At 42.0% G+C, this 25,714-nt stretch overlaps 1 protein-coding gene across 2 annotated transcripts in view; it reads right to left on the bottom strand.

Moving 5' to 3' along the window:
• Positions 1-25,714, bottom strand: part of PHF2 (PHD finger protein 2) — an 82,376-nt gene that overhangs the window by 32,299 nt on the left and 24,363 nt on the right. For both annotated transcript variants that reach the window (XM_088522871.1, XM_088522869.1), the window contains exons 2-3: positions 9,191-9,276; positions 4,482-4,596 (exon numbers count right to left, since the gene is read on the bottom strand). In XM_088522871.1, coding sequence (XP_088378997.1) covers positions 4,482-4,596; positions 9,191-9,276 — 201 coding nt within the window. The remainder of the gene's footprint in view (positions 1-4,481; positions 4,597-9,190; positions 9,277-25,714) is intronic.

Raw genomic sequence — 25,714 nt, 5'->3', positions numbered from 1 at the left:
TTGAGCAGCTACACGGGATACAAAGCTGTGGCGAATGGGCTCTCTTTGTGCTAGATGACTAACTGTTTTGTTATGAACTGTGCTAAGGATCAGTATTAAATGAAAAAAAAAATCATTTATTTGCAAAGTAGATGCAGAAGACAAGAGCCATAAAATAATTCATTACCAAGTACTTCAAGTGTACTGGAATCAATTCGCTCAATTCAAACGCGCCAACTACTGGAAACTTCTAAAATTACAAACTATAGTGAAAGACTTTCTCATGCAAAAGAAACTGTCAAGTTATCAGTGACCAATGACAAAGAATTTAGCATTAGATATTCCAGTTTAAAGAAGAAAATATTGTAGACATTACATAATTTCAAACAAATTGCTTGGGAAATATTCTGCAAATACTTTTCAGGTGGTGGAGAGGGCTTTAAAGCAACTAGTAGAAGAGCAGGTTTATCAAATTATCATCTATTTAAACCAATAATTTTCAACAGAATTTCAAGTAGAATTTCTAGATCCTTTTCAATAGTAAAATGTTTTAAAATTCAAAGTGAAAAATAACTACACACTAGATGATTACCTGTCCTAAAAGCGCTTCAGTGAAGAAGTTGTTTGTTGCTTCTCTCCCTTTAAACTGACTTTGGTAGCCAAGTAAACACTTGGATTTGTGAAAACTATTTTAGGCCTTGAGCGTTCAGGTGGAGAGACGTCTGCGTCCTCCTGCCTGGCACCCAGGAGCCCGGCATGGGCAGGCAGGGTCACGCGTTTGCTGGAACCAGGGAAAATGCCCAAGCTGGGAAGGTTGGCCCCCAAAGCATCCACGCCAGGTCCCTTCATGGCTAATACGTGGCTGCCCTCTTCTGCGTTAGCGCTGAATTACAGCTTGTGTCTCCGGCCGCTCGCCAAAACCAGGAGGCCGGCAGGAAAGGTGACAAGGCTGGAGGCTTTTCCCAGCTCAGACCAGCACTGCCTGCTCAGCACTTGCAGCCCATTAAAGCATGAACAAACCCAGCCTCCCACACGCTTTACTGAGGGAGCTTCTCCTTTGGCCAGGGCAGGAGCCCCCCGGTTCTGTTTCTGCTCAGGTAGCTCACGTAAACACCCCTGCAAGCTCTGCCGTCCCCTGCCTTCCCAGCACTCGTGACCTGCAGCAAAGATGTGCGATTCAGGCTAGAATACGTGAGAAGTATATTAAATACATTATTTTAAATGCATTCTTTAACTAGATAGCCATGCAGCAGAGCTTCCCAGGGGGAACAAGACGGCTGGACCCAAAAAAGGGATGAAATCTAGACGAGAGTTTTGGGTCATCTGAGATGCTTCAAGGCAACCACAAAACTATCTTCACAGATTGCTGTCAAAGGTGAGCAAAGGCAGCCAGAGAGTCAGACAGGCTGGCAGCAGCATAAAACACAGAGAATTAGAGGGATACCCCCGATGTTCATGGTGCTGATCCTGGTGTCCGGCAGGTGGTTCTGAGCCATGGCAGGACCATAGTGTTCTCCATTTATCTAAGCACCAGTACTGCACACCAACAGCATGCAAGGCTGTAAATTTTGAAGAATAAGCAGCAAACTAGGGGAAAAAAATCTCAGAAGAAAACAACATTCTGGAGAATCAAGTCCTTGACATGTGCTCCTAGGGCTCAACACTTCTTCACTGTGCCATAGTCTCTATACTAGTTTACGGAGGGTTTCCTGCCCTAGAGAACAAGGATAGCTCTTGACAAAGCAGATCCTAATGAACTGAAGCTAAACTCCTCTTCAGCTCCTGACACTCTTGTAAAGTAATAAAGAGGAGGGGAGCATGCCACTTGGGAACAGGGAGCATGGATTAGAACTGCATATAGTGACGGAGGAGAACGTGAGACTGAATGACTCCAATTCCTCTGCCTGATGGAAAGCTCTAGAGCACAATCATGAATTTCAGGCACCTCATCAGTCTAAAATGGCACTTGACAGGTTATTAGAGATATGTCTAACATATCTTGACACTGATCTTTATTTGGAGAAGCATAGAAAATGCTCTAAGCTAAGATAGCAAAAGGCAGGGGATCAAGCAGCAACTCATAGGAAGCTGCAGTTAAAAAAAGTGTTGGCGGTTTTATTTTATCCCTTGTGTAGATCCTACTTCTGTCTCTTCTCCTGCTACATCTTCCTCTGCTATCCCGGTGAATACGTTCTATTCAGTCTAGTCTTGCAATGAATTCTCAACTTGTGCAATATCGATTTGCCACTAAACTTCTGCACTTATTTTACAGTGGCGGTACACACCTCATGTAGAAGGAAATCAGATTTGAATAAGTATGTGGCGCAGAAGTCTGCCGTGACAAGTCTGACACCTACACTGAAGCACCTGAATAAACAATCTAATTTTATTATTCCTCCTCCTCCTCTAATGTTGTTTTGGTATTTTAAAAAATGGAAATCAAATTCCATGTTAAACAATGTCACATATTCTACTGAACTCTGTTGGAAAAAGATGCCTTTTGTTATTCTTTTCTCCAAATACTTAATTGAATGTTAAATAGGTGCCAAATGTTTTCACCCACCACTTGCTAATCTTTGCTAGCCCTATATCCTATCTGTTCAACTCTGAAGCTTTTCAGAAATTACTATCTCCTCACATGGTAGTTAAGTCTTGATATTTTCGAAGAGACTACTTTTAAAAATATTACTTTAACTGTTTTCCAGTTGCTGTTTTCTTGTTTGTTCATATATCAAACAGAAGACATTAAAAAAGATAAATATTTAATAACAAAGCATAAAAATGATAGAATTAAGTGACTTAAGGTATGAAACATGAAAACATGTTCATAAAACATGCTCTCTTCACTGTTCCTTTCAATCTGAGTTACAAATTACTACTGTGTTCTGTGAATTGATAATGAGCTTTCTGTCTTCAAAGCAAGATCCCTTTTTGGGTTCATCAGATTCTGACTGTCGAGTTGGGTTTTGGTCTGTGAACATCTGCAGATTTAATTTGTTTTCACTTAAAAGAGAAAATTTCTCAAAAGGACTTGGCTTTACTAATGCCATAAAAGTAGAGGCCTGAGGTCTGACTGTTGCACGGACTCCCTTCCCCACCAAAACGTCTTTCTCAGGAGCTTCACACTGGCAGTAGGGATTTTCCTGTACGTGTATGTAAGTGGGAAGGAAACGAGATAAATGAAGGTTCATAATTTTCCAAACCTGGGGGTGACTCAGAGATACTGGTTATGTGAGTCCAATAAGATGCAACCCTTCAGACATTCAAGTACAATACATATACATATATGTGAGATTCTGGGGTTTTTTTTGTTTTGTTTTTTAATTAGAAAGAGAATGAATTCTTCTTTCTTGCATATGTTTCACTAAGGTGCTGGAATCATCAGCTGAGGACACTGGATGGCCTGGGGAAGACAATCCCTAAAAACAACTGCAATCTTTTTGGAAATAAATTTGTCAGTTTAAATGGGACCACTTGATTTTAAGCCACATTGCTGGTTTGGACTTGGTGCAAAAGCTTAGGGTTTGGGGTTCAGAAGCCCTTAAAATCTGCAATTGAGGAGGTCATCCTAAATTACTAAAACCATTCTGTCTTTATCCTCTTTCATTAAATTAGCTTTACAACCTGTAAAGTTGCTCTGTATACAAAAAGCAAAAGAGGATTAAAAAAGAGAAGGCAGAGAAGAAGAGTGGGAAGAAATAAAAAAGTCTAAGTCAAAAAACTAAACAGACCCAAAGGCTGTAATTAAGCGAATAAAAACACTAGGTCCTGAATTTTAAGTGAAGTATGTATGTAAATGCTGCAAACACTCTGTGGCAGTTTATTTTCAGCCTCAGACCAGCAGAACAACATCTAAAATTAAAAGCGCAATTTAAGTCTCCATTAAAATAAAGAAGTTCTGTGTTTACCAAGAACAAGCTTCCAAGAATTCTTTAAAAATAATTAGTCACTAATAATTAAGGATTTATTTGGCTTAGACCTACATTAAAGAGCCAGAGGAAAATCATTCCTCTTAGAAATGGCTGTGAAGCAGCCTAATAAAGCGTGGAAGATGTCACCTAACAATCAGCACTATTCATTACACCCGAGAAGGGGGCCTTTGTCCCTGCGGTGACTGAGGATGTCACTGTTCTCTACTGTGCGGGACGGAGACAGAGCTCGGAAACACCCTGGGCATTTTGGAGAACTGGACAGTTCTTTGCCATAATTTATTAGCTTCTTATTCAAACACGTTGTGGAGGCCAAATACATTCTTGTGTTCCTAACATTCTCTTCTACATTTCTTCTATTCGATAAACAGCAGACTTCAATATGGTTGCACAAATACAAAAAAAAAAAAAAAAAAAAAAAGCTGGAGACATTAGCAACAGAACAGTGTTTACCTAAACTCCACCTCCCTGTGGTGCAGAAGGTTTCAGCGAGGACCATGACCAGCTTCCTCTGAAACCAACCACACGCATCACAACAGCAGCACCGCTCAGTTACGTGGCTGAATAACCTACCTTGGAAAAGTACGACTTCGGAGTTCCTTTATAAAGACTTGACTCCCGTTCTGTACAGGTTTGACCTCTGTAGTCTGTCCAGTATCGTGTTTGTGCCAATTTCTTTTCTTTTTCACTGAAAAAGAATGAATTGGACAGCACCATATGCTAAGTAGACAGTAATTAAGACATTTGATGGAAGGACAGATCTTCACAGCACTTCTTATGCAAGCAGAGAAGAAGGAACCCCTGCTATGCTGCATTGCAAATTTTAATATTGCTCTTGATTCTCCATTAGACAATTCTCCTGTAGCCTGAAGATCTATTATATACTGAACGAGGTTCCTTTTGAAACATAAGGGCAACCAGACAGATAATTACCAAGCCGCACAGCTACCACGGGCTTTGTGCAAACACGGGCTCTGGACATCTTGCCTTTGCCAGACTACACACTAGTTCTTTATCATAAAACTCTTAGAAAGCCACTATTCTGCTTTTTCAACATGTACTATAAATCTTTATGAACATATTTATCCTGAATTACCTTAATCTAAATGTTTGTTCAAAAGTAAGCAGCAGATATAACATCAGTCTTGATGGACTTTGAATTATGTGCACATAAAAAGAAAGAAAAAAATATGCAAGGACACAGTTTTTAGAACTCCTCCTACTCCTGGGTTTCCAGCAGCCCAGCCTAGGCCGTGTTGACGAGACCGAGAAGGCGGCCCCTGAACAACGTGCCCAGTGGGTGGCAGAGTACGGGCAAGTCCATCATGGAAAAAGCTGGAGCAGCTGGAACGAGCACAAATAAGCCACATGTCAGTGTAACTCTGCCTTGCCTTTTTGAGAGGCTGATAACACAGAGCAAGAAAACATGACCAAGTTTTTCTTTAAGCTGGTCTCTCAGTTATTCCTACTTTCAGATTCTGTTTCGACTTTTTTATTATTATTATTATTGGAAATTGCAGAATCTTCATATGTCACAACTTTCTTTAATTTTTTTTAACCCTTCTTTTACACTGTGAAACTCAAAGTTTTGTTTCAGCCAAGATGCCTTAAACTCCTCTTGCTGCTCAAGACAAGAGGGGAAGGACGCAGGCTCTCTGGAACCACGCATGGGCAGCACGCTTTCTCCAGGCTTTGCAATGCACACCCACATATCCACATGCTTTTTCATTAAGAAACAAACGTGGAAGCCACAGCTAATAACACACAAGGTCCGGAAAATGTTAACTTTGTTTTCTTGACCACAACCCTGGAATAACTTGAGTAAAGACACCTCCAAGCGAATCCATCCCAGGTTTTGCACAAAGCATGTTGGTTTTATTACTTCCATGCAGCTCTCCAGCCTAGCTGGATATATTCATTAAAACGGCTGGTTCTTTATCTTAATGACTCTCAGGCTTAGCGTATTAATTCAGAGCTGCTGGTAACAAAGGGAAGGAGCCCTCCACGAACACCAGCGCTTCCTCCCGCTCCGCAGGTCGGCTCCAGCACCGGGCTGGCAGCACGAGGCCTGGAGAAGCAGGTGTGCTGCTTGCCAGAGCAAAGAGCGAAGCCGTGGCCATGTAAGCATAGGGAGTTTTATATTCTTAACGTAGCATGGAACGACAAGGGGAAAAAGGAGGAAAAAAAGGCAGAGAACTGGCCAGCTTGTGCTTTAGGTCCTGTCTTTACCACAAGCACCACAGCTAGGACCAACAGCCACTCACACATGTGAGAAATACTAGCTCTGGACAATGAGAAGGAGCATTTTTTTCTTAAATGATTTCAGATTTCTTGTTACTTTCTGCAGAATTTTGTGATCAAAATTTGAGCTTTCAAAAGTAAACCCCTGTTCTCCAACAGATGCTCCTCAGGAAGAAAAAAGGAAACAAGTTTTTACAAAAATGAAACCTCAAAATGCATAATTCTAGACTTCAAATATACACACACATTTTTTAAACTGTATTTACAAAGACTAGAAACCTAGAAGCACCCTGTTAATTCTTTGTTTTTATTGATTTATTTAATACAGTTTCAGCCTGATTTAGTTCACTCACATCTATATAACTTAACTGATTCCAAGGGAATTTCTCCCGATTTTCTCTGCTCTAAACGAGAGCAATCAAATCAAACATTTCAGATTGTGTTATGTAAATGACTGGAGTCTGCCTGAACAGAGCACTTCCATTTCTTTTAAATGACGTCAGAAAAATCTTTGTGAATGCGGATAATTTTTCCCAAAGAGAAGTCCCTACAAATTTCATTAAGCTGAAATGGCTCCGAAGGCCACGTGACAGGAAGCAATCTTCTGAAATAGTAGCCACCAAGCCACATTGGTAAAGTGGAAAAATGTAAGAGGAGGGAAATGATTTTTTAAACTTGACATCTGGAAAACATACACTGTGGAATGCGTGCTCCAAAAAGACACATGCATTTTTAAATCCAGACAAGTTGCATAACAGACAATTGGTGCCTGTGCTTTCCCTTGCTAATCTTGCAATAATTAAATCCTGCCAGCGAATTACTGGCTCTCGAACAACACTTACTCGTTTCTTACAAAACTGATACTGCTAGATAACTAGGTTGAACATATACTGCAACAGTTAATAAGCAACTGAAACGGATTATCCTGGAGAAGCCCCAGGAGGGGCTAAGAGCAGCGTGCACAGAACGCGCTGCAGGCAAAGCTTGACGGGACGAGCACATTAAGTCAAACTCTTCCTCCCTTCATTTAACTGGTCTTTTAAGTTTTCCAGCCTTTTGCACTCCGCAAGGAGGGGCTGCAGGATAGCAGCCTAATTTTTCAGCAGGATCTATGATTCTGTTTGTTAATGGTAAAAGCTGCTATACATCTTGAGAACTTCTCATCTTGCAGCTCACCAAGATTCAAGGTAAGATAATCCAGATCTAATGCTTAAATATTCCTGCAAATTTTTATACTCAACTGCTTTAATGATTGGTCTTGCACATAACTAAATATTTTCTTTACTGTGTTTGTAAGAAAAAAAGAATCATATTGTTAAACTGAAAAATGATATAATGGTCTGCATTTCTACCACACTGATAGCCTTATGTATTGACAAGACTATAATAGTGACAGCATTCCAATACAGCACATTCTACAATGCTGTGCAATTCAGATTATTAAGTACATACTGCCAAAATGAGATCTTATTTGGAATAAAAACAGGTGGAGAGCCAAATACATTTAAAAGTTAGCTGAGGTTCAGCTCTCCCTGTCATGGTTTGTACATTAAGCTTACCATCTTCTTATCAAAACAACCACTGCTGGGATTCTAACATTATGCACCACTGTTTCTATAGGATTTGTATTTAATTCTTGATTATAGGCTCTTGTTAGATCTGTCTGAATTCCCCTCCACCCCATCACACTGAAAAGTAGGTGCCTATCGTCATTAATAATTTAAAGGAAAGTAGAAGAAATCAAAGCATCAGATACATATCAATGTTATACAAGACTCTCAGAGGCTAGAAACCCTCTGCTTTTCTCCATACTGGGCCAATAACAGCCTCAAAGTGTTTGCAGTCATACTTCCTTCCTCAACACGAGCCATCCTACTGGCAAATTGTTCATTTTAAGATGATTTGTGGTTATTTGTTTGACCCATTTCCACTTCGTTTGTCAGAAAATTTCCTACAAAACGTTAGAAAGACTGATTCATTTAAATCAAAACATTTTGCGGGGACACATTGATTTCGTTAAGTCTTTTGTGACAAACCTCTCAAGAGGTTTTTTTTGCCAGCTCGGCCAGATTTGTGGGTGCCTTGGTTTCCACCAAAGCTGTTAGCACACAACCACCTAGGAGAGAGGAACAACTGCTCTAAGTAAGATTTCATTTCGATAAAGTTCATATGGAAAAGTGATTCTATTTTTGGCCCCCAAATGACCTTCTTAGAATTCTCCCCTTTCCTGACAGAGATTTTTTAAAATTTCATTTTCAATGCAGCTTGTTTTTAAAATTACAGATTTTTAATGCTACAGAAATCTGTTTCTAGCCATCCCTTATTTCTCATTGAAAATTAAACATTCTGATTCTTTCAAATACTGGCACAGATCAGCACAATAACCTTTCTCTGTAAGTTGCCATAATGTAGAAAAACAGTTAAAAAAAAAAAAAACACACACACACACACATAATTCCTGCTTATTTGCAATAAACAGCTCTCAAGAAAAGCTTTTAAAAAAAAAGTGATTGATTTTTTTTCCTCCATTATATGTTAAAAAGAATTTGTGAATTACTCTGACCTCAGCAAACACATCCTACATTTTTTTCCCAGACAAAACTCCCACCAAGATGAACTGTCACTTTTACTTAGGAGAACTTTTGCCTGTGAAAGAGCTGCAATACTTGGCAGTCTCAGTGCATCTTACAATTTTGACTGCCACTGAAATTGCTACAGTTTTCTATCTAGGCCAAGCATAACATACTGTTTCTTATTCTTCTTATCAGAAGATAAATACATTATATAGTTTCTAAAAAAAAAATAACTGTATTAGAAGTAGCCTGTATTAGTAGTAGAATTCAGCTCTCCAGATGTTTTTATCCCCCCACCTCCAATACTATTTTTACTTTGGGCTTGAATTCCAATTTTTATGACATAAGCTATTTAAGTGTGTCTATTTATTAAAAACAGAAAACACAAAAAGTTGAAAAAAAAAAAAAGGAAAAAAGATTTATTTTGCTTAAACATAAGGAATCTATTATCAATATAAGCATACTCACAGGTAGACTTTCCGTGGGTCTTCTCACAATTAGGACAGTGATAGATGTCAATATCTGGCGCCTCTTCTTCTTCAACACCCACACAGCTGGAATAAAGACATTACATTGAGCCCGTTTCCAAATATGCCAACATTTAATTAATAACAACAATAACAAAAAAAAAGGAAAAAAAAAAAAAAAAAGAACACCCACCAAGCTGTGCATTTAGTATGCAGCTATGCTGGCTGCTGAGGGCTATACCAAAGCGAAGCTTCGACGCTTTTCCCACACACACGCACTGAATTTTTTGCAGCCCACATTCCCAAAGCACCGTTAAATGAGGTGTCATTCTGAAGCTACCAGCTTGCTGGGGATCTCCTTTAAGGTATGGTAGAATGTCTCAAAGATTCCCACCACCACCCCCAAAGCGACCATTTTGTATCTACATGGAGCTCTCCAGGCACCCTCCAGCATTAGCTAATTAACAAAGCGTCTCCTTTCCCGAGCGTGTACAGACAGCTGCAGGTCCCAGCGTAACCCTGGCAAGCCACCCCGTGTGCCAGACTGCCACAGGCCCCATCTCTGCTGCGATCGCGAGGACGAGGAGGGAAGGGGGGCTCACGGCGCGCGGCTCCGCTGGTGCCGACACGCCGGGTGTCTCGCGGCAGCTCCCTGGAACACCCACCGGGACTGTTTGGAGGGCACAGCCCTGCGAGCAGCCAGCGCGGCCCGCGGGCGCCATCCAACAGCCGGGCTCAGCGCCGGCGGGAAACAAAACTAGCAAGGGCAGTATCCGAGTTGAGAAGCTCAACGGTCACAGGACAGAGCAGCCAGACTAATAACCCAGCTGGAGAGCAGCACTGCTCCTTCACTGCTTCTCTAACCGTCTACCGACGTAAACCATCTACCTGGCTAAACAGACCTCTACGCAGGATTTTTTTATGTGTGCAGGCAAACACATTTGCATGGCTAGGAAAGGAGGAAGAAAACCGTAGAAGAAAAATACATAACTCAAAGTTTACTGTGACCCTCCGTATACAAAGATGGGTGTGAAACCACTGTTGAACTGAAGCTACCCAGTGATGTGTAACTGAGGATAAATAAAAACAAACAGCATTAACAGAACCCATAGTGAGCTGCAACCAAGCTAGAAAAAGTCAGCTTAGCTAAGGTAAAACAAACCTTTTATAAACACTATAAAAGCTTCGTCAAAAAAAAAAAAAATCTTCCAAATACTTTGTGGACCTTTTCATATTGCTGCAGCCCATAACTCACAGCGGTGAGAGTTCAGGATTCAGCCCCCTCCAGATGGGACAAGTGGAAAGAAACTTTGCAACCAAAACCAGAGGAACTAATATTTTTCTGAGTCCAAATTGCAAAGAGCTGCAGTTGTAGAACTGCTGGTAAATAGGATACTATTTTTGAATCATGTAAAAGCAACTGTAGATTTGACTGTTTTTTGCTGTTATTAAATGGTGTCTTGAGAAAACATAAAAGTATTGGATGCACCTAAACAGATGACATGAAAAACTGAAGAATAAATTTACAGATAGGAAAACCATCAAAACAACGCAGTCAAGAATGTACAGGCAGTAAAACATCTGATTAGGCTCTAGAAAATTTGAACAAACCCTGGCAGTTTAGAACAAGCAAAAAAGACTGTAGAGGATTCCTCTATCCATAAAGCTGCATCAACTGCTTATGCCACTGGATTCAGCTCATCAAGCTCAGCAAAGGTATGGATTAGGCTCTATACAAGGGCTTGAAAAGTCTATATTTAGCTAAACTGAGCAGATGAGACCCTTGGGCACCGCGAAATGGCTACAGAAGGAGGTATGAAAAGCTACTGCAATGGGAAGGGCTTCAGTGTGGTGGGAGCTATTGTTCTGAGAGCAGTAAAAATATTTAGCTAGAACAAAACGGGAAAGTAAAAATAACTGACCTCATCCTCAAACTGTCCTATAAAAGATGCAGTCAACTGTTCCAACTACAGCATGGGTTTTAAATAAGGTAGTAGCCCAAATAAGCTTTGAATAATCTGGTAGTAGCCCAAATCTGCCGCATCCTCTGTTCATTAAAATTACAGGTACTTGTGTACCTTAGCTGATCTTAAACCTAAGCGTGTCCCCTTTCCTCAGGGAATAGGGCTGACTCGCAGGGTATTTCCATCAGCAGAACTGTTTGCACGCTTGCACATGAACAAGGGCATAAAAACATGAATTTTCATAGTTAGATACACATTCATATAGCCTATTCCTAAAGAATATTCCTACCAGAGCAGGAACAAAGATTTCCTGCTGGGCTGCTGTTTCCACAGCAAATTCATGCCTGTGGATGAGAAACACATGGAGATTGCAAGTCTTTGGCGGAAGTAGCATGAAGTCCTGGAGGTGTTGCCAGGTAATTTACACACGCATCTTTTCCTCGAGGTGATTTAATTAACAGTAGAAAATAATAATAATAATAAAATCTCCAGATGAAGAAAATCATCTCCTCTCCATCAGCTGAGTACTGCCCTTTCCCTCAACCCCCTAAATTCCAGCACAAATGCTGCTTTGTATTTTGAATCTTCTTTTCTTTTGTGATAATGCTCCATTTTGGCTGCACAATTTCTTTTTTCAGTCCCATTTGCCTGAGCTAAATTGAAACATAGAAAATGCTCACGTCAAACATTTGCCTCCCTGCAATGGTCACATGGGCTGAGCGTTGGGGCAGCCTCCAGCCACGGGCCCTGCTGCAGCCACACACATTAATCTGTCAACACGACCCCTCCGTGTGTTACCATCAACAGAGAAGAGCTGGGAGAAGCTCTGACAAGCCCTTTTGTGCAGTCGTTCAGATGTGCCGAGATGAGCAGGGAAGTTCTGCAAAGGAGGGGCTGCAGCTCCAGGAAGGAAGCAGAGATTCCAAAGTGCAGCTTGAGCTGGAAACGGGCCTGGTGATGGAATCACAGCCAGCACAGCGGGGCTGGAACAGCTCGAAGGGATGTGGGAGGAGGCTCTCACTGATCACGAGATGGAGAAGACCATGGCAAGAAGCACTGATGCTCCCTAGGCCTATGGGGAAGACTTCTGAGCAACGGCAGGAGTCGATTTGATCCATTTGTGTCAGTAGTCCGAGAAGCATGAAACCTACAGGACTGCAGAGCACTGGGCTGATGTCCCAGCAGGATCCCAGGACACTGCAGGAGCCCGCAGACCAAGGAGCACGGCACGAAGCGCCAGCACAGCACGCGAGGAGCACGTGCGCGAGGTCACGCGCTGATGCCTCCAACCAGGTACTCGGGTGTGGACACAGGTGCAAACCCCATGTCCTCTCATGAAGCATCTACAGATCTCCCTGACAGTTCTCACCATCTGTCTCCAGCCACTACTTTTTACCTGTGTGACAAGAAGTTTTGCAGGGCCAAGTATATCCTTCTTGGCACAGGACATCAGGTGCCCAAAGAAAATTGGAAAGAGAAAACTTCTAATTGGTGAAGGACAAAGAGGAGAAGAAAGAAAATGCTCCCAAGATGTCCTGGAAAGGCTTTCATTCACTGCAAATCAGTATGAACACATCAGAGGCTACAGCAATAACACATCACCTGGGAATCAGGGAAACATCTGGTGCTGAAGGTCACGGTGCAAGACATGTAAGACAGCAAGAAATGCAGATGGGAGAGAGACAGAGGCTAACACGGCTAATAAATACTATTCTGCTTCTTTTGCCTAACCTGTAGAAAACTCGTTCCACATTTTCACTCAATGCTTTTAAGATGGAGTAAGAGAATAATCATTGTGCAGCCAAGAACTGCATCTTGTTGGAATTATTTAAAACAACTGAATAGCTGGTTTTAAAATGTTATTAAAATAATTTACTCAGGTTGAGACAGTGTAAAACTAATTTGACAATCAAAGTGAAACAGTACTACTGATGTATTTGAATTTTACCAAAAGTGTTACAGGCTCAAATAAATAAATAAATAAAAATAGTGAAAAGTAAAGCCTTTGATATTGTAGCTATTTATACTGATATATCACACATTTTACAGTGATTTACATATATTTTACAGTGACTTATATGAGAATTAGTGCAAAGAGAAGTATTAGCAAGCAGACAATACAAACTGCATTATTAGAAACCTTGCCATTTGTCACTTTAAAGCAAAATTGCTTATGTGTTCACAGTTAAGAGATGCTCAGGTTTCAGTATTCTAACAAAGCTGACTTTCCATAAATAGGAAAATTTGGCTCATGCAGCCAACTACCTATTTCCACAAAACACACAAATTTTTGAGATGTGGTTAGAGCTAAACCAGTGACCTGAAAAGTCATTTTGGGGATCAGAGACGCATATAAGCATCGTTTTACTCAAAAACACAACAAGTAGTAGTAGGAGAGCAAAGCATGCCAAGGCAGGCAAGGGCTGCTTGACAAAACAAGGACCTTGTTGAAGCAGGACTTTACAAGGGAGAGAATCCTAGATAGCTACCCAATAACTAGCATTTTGTTTCAGGAGGCAGAAGTGGCTCCTTTGTAGATACCTGCCTTTAGTGCCCTGGAAGCATAGATCCAGAGGGAAAGAACTCCTTCCAAAACAAAAGCACACCTGTGGAGTCCCCGGCAGGAACAGCACTAGACTTCAGCAACTCGCAACAGTAAAGGCAAGCAAAGCACAGGGAAGCCTGCAATATTCTAGGCTTCTATGCATTAATTAGAAACAAGCCAGGAGGAGGATTTCTGAGAGAGTTCGGGCTCTGCACCCCGGTGCCCTGCACTATCCGGTGCCTCCAAGCTGCGGTGACGTTGCCATCTGCTGACCTGCATTCCCGCTCCCGGCCGGAGCCAGCAGCGCTGGGTGTCAGCGGGTCCTGGTGCCACACGTGGGGACACCCGAGAGGCTGCTCCCATCACTGGGACACCAAGGGATCCCAGCAGCGCCCCATGGCAATGCGGAGACAAGGGGATGCTGCGCCATGAAAACCGGAGTGGGAGGAGGAACCAGGAGCTTGTGTTCTACATGTCGTAGGACTCTCTTTAATCCCAAATAAATTATGTAATGTCTCTGACTAAGTATAGCTAGCTAATATGTGCTCTGTGATTTGAGGATGATAATCTGCGCTGTAGTGTGTGGTAGTGCTACGCACACACGGGTCCCCTGCTTAGAGGTTAGTCTCCACTGCTCGCATGTTCTCTTGGGAGAGCTTACAAATAAGTGTTTTCCTTGGAATATTATCCTCTCCCATTTCACTAATCCACGTGCCTTCACAGGTACTAAACCAATAAAATTTACACTAGGATTTCTAAAATTGGGAGCCCCAGGCTAAGGTGCCTCTTGGACCTCAAAGTGATTAGTTTGGGATCATCCTCTATGGAGCAGGAGCTCAGTGCCGCTGCAGGGACAACCGCCAGTCCCATTGGGCAATGCCAGCAGTCCCTGTGCTGTCCAGGAGCAGCAAGCAGAGCGGCCAACCCTGGCATGGCGTATTTTTGGGAACCAAACAAAAAAATGCTCCTTTTATATCCTCTAACCTCCTGGCAATAACAACAACTTTAAACCAAAAATACAATGTATTTGGAACAAGAAGGATTACCCTCCTGCAGCTTACAAAAATCTTTAAGGGAGTTCTCTGTTCTGCAGATTTTGACAGTTCTCCCAAAACTGCCACAGGCAGGGAGGAAGCCAGGATGAGCTCCGGGCAGTAGGTCACCAGATCGCTCCTTGCTATTTCATCATGCCAAAGGGAACATAAACTATGGACCGGCAAACTTTGCGCCTCAGTGGAGAAATTTGCAAACAAAAATTGCCACCTGGGCACAAACAAGTGGATACAGCTTATCCCAGGAATACTCCTCCAACATGGGATGTCAGGGCATTCAGATAACCCCAACAGCACCCACACCTCCGACTGCTTGAACAATTTCTGGGTTTTGACAGGAACGGCAAGGCTGAAGCCATGACAGTAGGAAAGTTTTTGCCAACAGTACATGTTATAAAAGGATGTATTCCAGCAAAAAAGCCCAACATCATTGCATTTTGGTAACTCCTACTGCAGCTACAAACAGGATGGACCGTGAAATGTGTTACTGCCTCTTTGTGAGAGGGCACCGGGCACAAGCCTTGACCAGCGAGGAGCGTTATGCAGGATTAAGGTCAAGCCAGCAGGCCATAAGCAGCTTCCCACGACACCCGTATGAAGGCCCTGATGGGGAAAAGCGCAGGGACTGGACAGCCCTGTCATTGACTAACGTTCTTCCCCTTGGAATACGCTGCTGGGCTGACGTGAAAAACCTGAGCCTACTGCACCCAGCGAGAGGGAAGTGCCACCTCCGAGGCGTGGGGGTGAGACACGTACCTGGTTTTGCTTTATTTACCACTTGGGAATCCTTTGGCCATGCGGGGGGCTGTTGCCTGCTCTTTTCGACGCTCACAGTACACTGCGAGTTAATTACTTGCTTATAAAGCAGAAGTCCTTTCATTTTAGAAAGGGGAACGGACTAACCCTGTGTTACGGTCCGGTACAGAAATGCAAATCAGACTGTACTGCAGCAAAAAGCTGCCCTCGCCGCCCCTTCACCCTGTCCTGCAGCCAGTTGTACGAGTTTTGTGCCTTGGATAACTTCCCTCTTTGGCTGAGTCACATGTTTTGCAATTTTTTTTTCCAAGCTTGTTTGCAGTTGTGGTATGTGCATCAGAGAATTAGCCCTTTGGGAGAAAGACTGAAATACTTGACCTCTATAAAACTATTTGTAAAAGTGAGTGAAATCAGGACCTCCCTGAAAAACAAACTTTGCAACCAGCTAAGCTAGGTGTGTATATATTTTTTATTTGCAGATGCCTGAGTGACTGCATAGATGTCACTAGCTATGACAGGTACTCAACACATCCTGAATTGAGAGAGAAAAATCTTCTTTTTTTCTGGTGCAAATACCATCTCTGCAGTATATGGCCATTAAAGTTTACATTCTATCTGCCCCTTAATCTCCGACACATAACTGCAAAGTTCCATAGACACAAGTCTTTCCAATCCCATTGAGGTGAAACACCAAGCTGCTCTACTTGGCCCATGGAAGTTCCAAGCCACTCTGGAGAGCGAAAAATCACCATCAAATCAAAAACAAACGTTAGCATTTTTCAGAGGGAACATTCCGATTTCAATGAGAGTTAAAAGAAAAGTATGTATGGGAACAAAGGCAGACATTGAGAATTTAAATTACTTTTATAGGATTACAGATTTTATGCAATCAACAATATCCAGATTGTTCAAGCCTGAGACATAAAACAAATTTTAAAACTCTATAAACAAATTATGCTTCGCAACTGAGACTATCATTATAGAATATGTTTCTCTAAGGTATAATAGTTTCATGCCTCTCATGCAATACTATTAATGATAATCTGTTCTTTGTTGTTGTTTTTGTTAGCAGGTTACTTTTTGTAACCTGAAAACAAATTTCTGTTTTTTGAATACTAAATGCCTGAACTAATTGAATTGAATACTAATTCCCTGAACTCCCCCATGATTTCTGTTATACCAAGACATTACAAAGGAAACAGAAGTTTAAGCCATTCTGAGTAGTTACTATTTGTAAAAGGCTGGATTGCTGCTATAAATATAAATGGTTAAACTACTCCAGTGGCTTAGATGCATAAAGCCCATTTTCAGCCACTCCTAACATTCAAAATACCATAACCGAGGTTCTTAAAAATTTACGGGAGGCAGATAATCCTTGCACAGATTGCATTGCATGCTACATCACTTTTTTAAAAAATAACATATTAGAAGAAAAAAAAAATCACCCTAAAAATTTGTAAAATCAATACAGAAAAGGAATTTATTTTCCTTGAAAGCTGGCACCTGAAAGAAACTGAGATAAAGGGTACAAGTTTCAAAAACTTCTCAGAAGCCTCTTGAAAACCTATGTCTGATTTTCATTAGCAGTATTTAAACTCAGAAGTTTATAATCCATAGTGTTAGTTTTATTTACTCTTCAAATGATCACTGGTTCTCACCAAATTGCTGGTCCCTCAGCCACTGGCCAAGAAGCCCAACACTTCCCACTAACCCAACCCGCTGTGGGGAGTGTGAATACAGGGAGGATCTTTTGCTTGGTTCCAAATTCTCAAAAAAAAAAAAAAAAAAAAAAGGTTTTATAGTTTTGCGTGACACGAGCTCCGTGGCATGTGAAAAAGCAGCGCCGAAGCATCTTTCCAACATCTCCATTCCACCAGGGATGCACAATGACAGTCTCTCCAGGTATTTTATTAAAAACTTTTTAAGAGCTCAGGCCTGTTTCCACAAGCCGCTCACTTTAACACACATAGTTAGGGCTGGAGGGAAGCAGAAAGGGCCTATCCTGTCCTTACCAGGGATCTCACTCCAGGAGCTCTGCAGAGTTAACCCAGCACAGCAAAGTCCTCACCTGCTTAACCCACCTGCCTACAAAGGAAAAAAGCGCTCAGTAACAGATCCAACACAAGACTAATTTAATTTTCCTCTCATAACAAATACAAAATTCTCCCAGTTGGAGAAATCATCATCTTCACATGTTTAACATATGGAAAGAGGGCTGAAGTCCCTGTGAGCTGTTACAAAAATGACATTTTAGCTCTTTTAATATCATGCTTAACTAATGTAAATATTTAAAAGTGGTTTGCCAGCCTTTGCCAATATGTGGAGTCCTATATATTTTCCTGCAGATCTTCCTAGAGCAAAGTTAAGTCTACTGACATTAAGCTTGTTTCCCTCATATCAAAAAATCTATTAAAAAGAAATAATGACCTCAAGGTGGTCCCTGGTACAGTCTGAATTAGGAGACTGTTTTCTCAGCCCCTGGCACAAGAAGATATGAGGAAACGTTTGCAGCCTCCTGAAAGAGGGAATCTCAAGGGCAAAGCGGGTTCTCGCTGCCCGTTGGGGAGCCCCGGGGAGGCCGAGCGCGGGGGAGCGGGTGCACCGCGTCCATCGTGGCCGTGGCCACGGTCCGCGCAGGGAAGGGGGAACCGCGGCGGCTCCTGGCCCCGGCAGAGCCGCGCCGGGCCCGGCTGCAGCGCGGCGCCCGCGGCACCGACCTGGCACCGGCACTGCCAGCCGCGGCTCGGCCCGTGCAGGCCCAGACCCGCCGCTCTGCTCCCAGATAGATAGAACCTGCTCTCAGGGCGTTATTTAAGATAAACCTCCCTCAAAACGGGCTGGGGTCTGTCTTTCCCTTATCTGCTCCTGGATCAAGGAATGGGCAGTCAGATCCCTCAAGAAGGCTTCTGCCAGTGTTCCAGGCATAACGCCTGGAAGTGCCCTCCTCTCCAGTGCAGCAAGGCACTTCCATGGGTTAGTTCTGTTTATTGCTAAGCCCTCAGCTAGAAAAACAGCCTGACAGAGGCTGGTTTTGGCCTCTTTTTTTCCAAAGTTGCACTGGAGTGTGCTAGGCAGTCCAGGGTTACTCTTCTGCAACCTTCCCTGTTTAGTCCAATTGTACAGCTGCTGGAAAACTTGATAATCCAATAGCAGCTACTTACATGTAATTATTAATAAATAAGTCATTTTTCATCTGTAACAATGGTGAGACTAACCAAGATACTTTTAGTTTTGAGTACTGAATGTGCTCAACATTGTCAAAATCCACCAACTCAAGATTTTGAGCCTATTCTGGAAATGAAGGCACTTGGAGAATGTTTAGGTATCCATGAGGAAGGCTCAGCCCAACTCCCAAGGTGTTGACGGCAGCTGAGGATAGGACTCTGCTGCAAGCAGGTACCAAAAGGAGGTGAGGTTACTACAGCGTGAATGGTCACACAAACCACGGAAATCACCTTGGGTCCTGGGTGTTTACACATACCTGTAGCTTCTGGATGGGGTCTATGGCACTTACACTCATCCTTGCACGACAAGTTTAAAACAACGACTGGTGATGAACTACCCTTACACACCAGCAGGGCTGCAGTACAGATGGACTGAGGTCACCGCACAATCAGTAAAGCTCTCGTGGAGGCAGAGGTGAGTTTTGGCCTCCAAAGGTCTATTCCCTCTCCCCAGCACCCAAGAACACCATTTTTTCATGAGGAAAAAAAATAGTAGGGACAGATGTTCACCCCAATATGAGGCAGCAATTCAAACACCATGGATGCCTTTCAAGACAAACAACAGTCCTTTTCACAAGCATCTATTAAATACAGGGTCCTATATCCCATTGCAATGGTCTCCATGCTCATTTCAACCTAGTTATTTCTATAATTTTCAAAAGATCCATTTCCTTGCAAAAAAGGGCGAAGAATTGAACAAGTAAAAGATGGTGGTGGCCTTCACTTCAGTGTCCATGACAGCAAGTCGTTTCCCTGGCAGCCCATGCCCAGTCTGAGGTCCCAGCTCTGTTCTGGTACAGGCACATTTGTCAGTGAATCGGACTGATATCAGCCGGGAGTAGGAAGGGACCGAGACAGGGCTCGGCAGCTGCTCACTGCCACCACATACCTGAGCAGCTTCACAGTTTCCTGCTCCAGGAGAAGCTAAGTAGCAAATAAATACAATTCCATTGCCTTTTCTTCTCTTTTTTTTGAAGCACCAGTAAATAGGTCACGAGACAGGAGTGAGAGAGAAGATTACATCTCTGCTTGCTTTAAGCAAAACATGTAAATTTAAAAAACGAAAACAGTACCCAGGAGACAGGAAGCCCACACAGAAGGCAGAATATTAACATAAACCGTGAAACATGCTCGCCGTTCATGAGTGTTTCCTCATCTGGTAACACACAGCAAATCGCACTGGACTCCGAGATCTACCTTTCCTGTCATGCTGTTTTCTGGGGGCTGCTACCAGATTCATGGTACTGCAGAGCTATACAATTGCAATTTCCAAAAAGGAGGTAAGTCAAAAAGTAAATTTTTTACTTGAAAAAAAACACGTACACTGCCTTGGAAAATGTAAATTCAGACATAACAAAATATATATATATATTATCTGAGTCAATTTCTGCTCTTTCTATTTCTATGCATATGGGAGCTGAAATCAGATCTGCTTAAGTCTTATTAATAGAAAAAAACACAAATATGAATAATGAAATAAAAAAGGAAAAAAAAAAATCGCATGCTGAGACAAGTTAGAAGAACGATAGGCTGTTTTTAGTTATCAACAGATCTATCCCAGGTCTTCTCATAACTGGATATTTTATTCTATATAGAAATACCTTTTTCCTGAGTTTCAGAGAAAGTTCTGTCTTACATTTCCTTCTGTCAAATTAATATTCAAAACAACTTTTCCCCTGCAGCTTCTGATAAAGTTGTAGCATTTTCTCTTTTCTCTTTCAATTTCACTATAAGGCACTCTGAGATTCCAGAATAAAATACCCTAGATCTGCATTCTCTCAAGTCAGTCTACAGCAGAATTTGCCAAATTTATCACCTGGCCTTCAGGATAGGAAAAAAACACACACACAAAGAAAACAAAACCTAAAACCAAACAAAGCAACCAAACAAAACCAAACAACCAAAAGGAAGAGACCTATCGAGGCACAGACAGAGCCATGTGCATATAAGCATATGTAGGTGCATATAAGCATATGTAGACAAGCACAAGAGATTTTTATTTTAATCACAGTTTTGGCCCTGAATAGAGTTCACATAGCCCACCACAAAATTGCTCTTGAAATTACTGGGGAGATGTTTGGAGGCTGCAGTATTTGAGAACTGTGTAAAAGTCTAAAGTAATATATTTAAATGACAGACAGATTCAATTGCTTTCTGAGACTCATACAGGGCCAGCTCCAACTCCCTCCAATATTTACGGACTTGAACTGCTGACAAGACTTTGAGACAAAAGATAAAAAGTTATTTAATTAATCTCTCATTTTTAGTCAGTAACTGTAAATACTAGAAGAGCGACTACTCGTTATCACTGACGAGCTTGCAGTTAGGCCTGGGTGATACGAGAAGGCACATCTTTTCATCAGAAACAAAGATATACCAAATAAAAATGAAGAATTTTGTCGCAGAGAAGAAGAAAAAAAAAAAGACCTTAAAATATAACCTAATCCCTAAGGAGATTTGTTACTAGAAATGGAAAGTTTCCACAGTCATATCAGTAGCTGGTCTGTAAACCAAGACAGAGCAAAGCAAACAATCAAGGTCCCCATGCTCCCAGACCCTTGATGATTGAATATCTTCTTGTGTTTCTCTTCACCTGAAAGCAAACTACTACATACATGAAAAATGGGGGGGGAAGAGGAAAAAAAAAAAAAAAAAAAACACAACTCATGGTATTTTGGTTCTCCTGAGCACTTCCTGACAAAATCTAGATGATAACAGTAAGTTTTAGGAAAGCTGCCTCCAGCTTAGATTTGTCTGCTTGTGTGTTTCAGGAAGATATCATGAACATCTAGACCTATGTCTGAAAGCTGTCCCAGACACTAACTGCCTCTTGTATTAAAGGATTTGAGCTGATCCAAGCGAATGGCCCATTACATAATTTCCAGCTGGGAAGTTGTGAACAACCAGCTCTCTGGTGGTACCGAGATGGGCTTGGTAAAAGCAGAAGTTGTGACTTTCTGAGCTGATCAGGTAAATCTTGGTGTGGACATTGCATGCAGACATTCTCCATTTTGCATTTGTCACTAGCCGAAGCTCCCAATTTGTGCCCAGCGTGACAGGGACTCCTGCGCGGGGACGCTGCAGGGCTGCGAGCAACAACGTGCACCAGAAGCTGCAGGCAGCACGAATCAGCACTTTCAAACTGCCTACACTAAGGGTCCCTGAGCCACTTAGAAAAACCTATGGCGAGTGATTTGCTATTTTGCCTTGTCATAAATAATGTTACATTTTCTTTACAGATCTTTTGAATTTTTCCTTTGGGAGACTTGGGGGCTTTAAAGGCATTAGTTTCTGTTTGCCAAACTTGTCCTTATAAATGAGGATGTTCATTAAAATAATGTTAAGTGATGAGCACTATAATTAGGACACATTTAAAATGCAGTGCCTCTAAATCAAAGACTACCCAAGATGATCTCTTTTTTGTTAAGATATAATTTGAAGGAGGCTTACTGTTAAGCTTAAAAAGAATGTTATTTTCCAGCTACATCTTCCCATTAAGGCAGTGTACAGACCATAAACTGGCTCCTTCTATTTGACATTTTTTCACATGCTTTGGGCATCACGTCTCCCACTAGTTATTATATTAATTCTTCAGCAAGAACACTGAGCTTGCTGCGTAATTTGCTGCTGCTGCAAGCAATAAAGGAAGGAAAAGTCACAACTCTGTTGAGATGTTGCCCAGGTTACAGCACTTGTAGTTTATTGCACTAGAGACAAAGGCTCATTGAGGATACATTAGTCAGACACAAGCAGCTTGAGGAGATATTAACTAAGGTAAGTGTAAACACACTGGAGATATTATAACTTCAAGTCAAGGACCATCCCTATAGCATTCTCAGTGCTCTCCAGTGGAGCTCCCTCGGCAAAGCAGTTTATCATTTAAGGGCCAGGTGTTCACTTTTCATAGAATCACAGGTTAGTTGGGTTAGAGTCCTGCAGAATATGTGACCCAGCCCCCTGCAGAAAGAGGTCACCTAGGAGGTCACATTGCCCAGGATCATACCCAGGCAGGTTCTGAATATCTTCAGGAATGGAGAACACACTATCTCTTTTGGTAGCTTCTTCCAGTGTTTGACCACCCTCACAGTGAAGAAAAGTTTTCTTATGCTGACAGAATTCCCTGTGTTTCAATTTCTGCCCAGTCTTGTCCTGCCACTGAGCATCCCTGAAAAGAGTCTGGCCCTGTCCCCTCTACACTCTCCTTTCAGAAGGGTGTTTATACACATCAGTGAGATCCAGTCCTGCATCTGACATCCACTCCACTAGTGACTGGCCTCCAGGTGGACATCGTACTGCTGATCATGACCCTGCAAATCAGCTGCAGACCAGTCAAATTTTAGTCTTTGAATGTAGAAGTTGCTCAGAACAACCTGCTTGCTTCCCTCGTTACCACAACAGAGCGCTAGTAACGTAGCACTCTCCAGCTCCGAACTGTGATATCAGATGAAATGCTTGGTCATATCTAGAATAGGCATCTCAGAGCAGGAAAGAGACTACTGCACTGTGCTGTGCTCAGGAAATACCTGCTGTCATGAGAGCCAGTGCCTCACATTATTTAATGCTTCATAATCACCAGTCCGTTTATCCACACAGCATCCTGGAGAGGTAGGAGCTGCCAGTAGTCCCTTCTCCTACGCAGGACTGAGACACAAGAAGTTAAAGCAATTTGCTGTAAATTATGCAGAAAATCTGTGGCAGACTTAAGAAGCAAGTCCAGCTCTCCAAATTTCTAGTGCTAAAAGACAGTGATGTCATAAGGACAGACCAGCCACAAACAAGTTTTTGTTGAAAAGACAGTTTCTAAACAGGTTTGGAGATGGCAGGGGAAAGTCGTTTGAGAATTGGGAATTAGAGTGCCAGATGAGACTGCTTACTATTTTATACCGTATAAAAATACCATTTCATTCCATTACCATATAATTTAAAATAATTAAAGGCTTAGAAACTGACCCCAGTGTTTAGTCACTCAGTTCCAGCTGGCTGTAATGTCTGTCATCTGGCCGACATCAAAGGCAGCACCTTGTAATAGTCACCTTTGCCAAGACAACATGGAGAGAATTAGTTATGCATTTTGTTGCACAGCAGCTTATTACTACCCGTACCCAAAATTCAACACCTTCCTGTGACAATTTGATAAACAGAGTCCGATTTTGTTCTCAGTCACACCAGGCTGTGATGTAGGACCACGCTAATGGAAATCGAGGAACCTATCAGCTGCATTTAGAATTTTGACCTTATTATTTCTGTTTCTTTCCTAAATCTGTGCAGTAGTTCACAAGTCTGTCCTTGAGTTTCTTTGCTTCGTTGCTGCCCTCTCGCCCCGTCTCCTGGCAGCTCCATGTGCCACACGCGTTCCCTGCACTCGGTGCAGACATTTGTGCAGACACCTGTTAGGACGCCAAGGATTCACCGCGCAGAAAGGGGCTCTGCCAAACGCAGCCTCCTTGGCGGAGAAGCCGCTCGGCCCTGCGTGTTTGCAGCTGTTCTGGTCCTTGTTCTATGCCTTTTCCTTCCAGGAGTTTCCAAAAGCATACGGTAAATACGCCAGAAGGGGAAGAACAGAGAAATAAGCAATGGTAAAAAGCAGGAATAAACAAAACTGAAGGAAAACATGCAAAGCTAGAGTAAACTAAAAACAAACAGGCAAGAAGTTCTTCAAACAAGTAATATAAAAATAATCCATCTCTCCAAATCATCCTCGTCCTTGAGAATTTATTATTTGTGTAATTAAAAAAAAAAAAAAAAGGGCATTAGTCCACAGAAGGATCTGGCCACACGTAGTAATAAAATTCCATTTTTTATGGGCTACTTTGACATAAGGAAATTGCAGGGAGCCTACAAGTGCTCATTATGACCTGGTGGCTGTGGAGGGTTACAAACAGGCTGGTTGTCAGACAGCTCCATTATATGAGCATTCAAGAGCATTTCACTGTATCTTAGCTATGCAACAAAAGATTTTGATGAAGGCAACAAAGCTCTGTGCTGCAAGATGTAAGCTGATAGCCTGCAGGTGTGAGAGAAAAAAAAAAATGTAAGCACACATTTTTTCCTCTCTTTTTCTTTCTCACCCTGCCCCTCTTTCTCTTTATGCACTTTTTTTTCTGTTTCGTCTTCAGCTGGTTCACCAGGTGTTATCTAATGCCAACAAAACAGATACCTATCTAACCAGTGGGCTCTCTCAGCATGACAACATATATGTTATTTTGCTATGAAATACAAAGGCGATATAATACTAAAAATGAATACTTGGGCAGATCATTTGGGGCACCCTACAATTCTACAAATTTAAGGTCCTACTACGCAGCAGGAGTAGAAGACATCAGAAGCTTGATCCACTGGCTTGTGGCATTCTTAGTGCCAAGACCTTCATGGAGCTCACAGACTGTATTACTGTGACTATGGGCTCAGGAACTTCGCTTGCCTAAAAGTCTTGCTGATTTTTTTTTTTGTTGGCTGATGATTCTAGTCGCATCATCTTCCACTCATTCAGAAGTGGTCATGAAGTATAAGTTTTAATAATCAAGCTTGCATTCACAATCACTAACTCAGCTTCTAAAAGTTTAATGGAAAAAGTCCTCTTCTCCACTTCAATTCATGCCGTAGAGTCCTGCTCAAAACCCCAGAGAAAAGGGCACAAAGCACTGCCAAACTTTGGATTAAGAGCATAAGAAACTTGATTCTGATGTCTATCTCTGAAAAACGTAACAGTTTGTCCAGGTAGAAGAGCTTAACACTTGCTCATTAGCATCATGTGTAATAAAAATACTCTTCCAGCCTGGAATCTCTGAAAGCACTGAAGCTTGTTCCACCAGTCACATATCCTTATCAAGCACAAATAAATTCTTTCTAAATATTCCCAGCCTTATACATGATTACAGACACTGAACTGAGTTCTTGTATCGACACATATAAATCCAAAACATTTTGACCGTGTCCTACATAACAACCAAATGGCTCCTGTTTGTATCTGCAATGCACTTAGTC

Source organism: Tinamus guttatus, unplaced genomic scaffold, assembly GCF_059628265.1.
Source record: "Tinamus guttatus ecotype Peru unplaced genomic scaffold, ASM5962826v1 Tinamus_guttatus_pri_ptg000169l, whole genome shotgun sequence".
NCBI lineage: Eukaryota > Metazoa > Chordata > Aves > Tinamiformes > Tinamidae > Tinamus > Tinamus guttatus.
The sequence above is the reverse complement of the archived record's forward strand: the minus strand, read 5'-3'. Positions and strand labels throughout refer to the sequence as shown.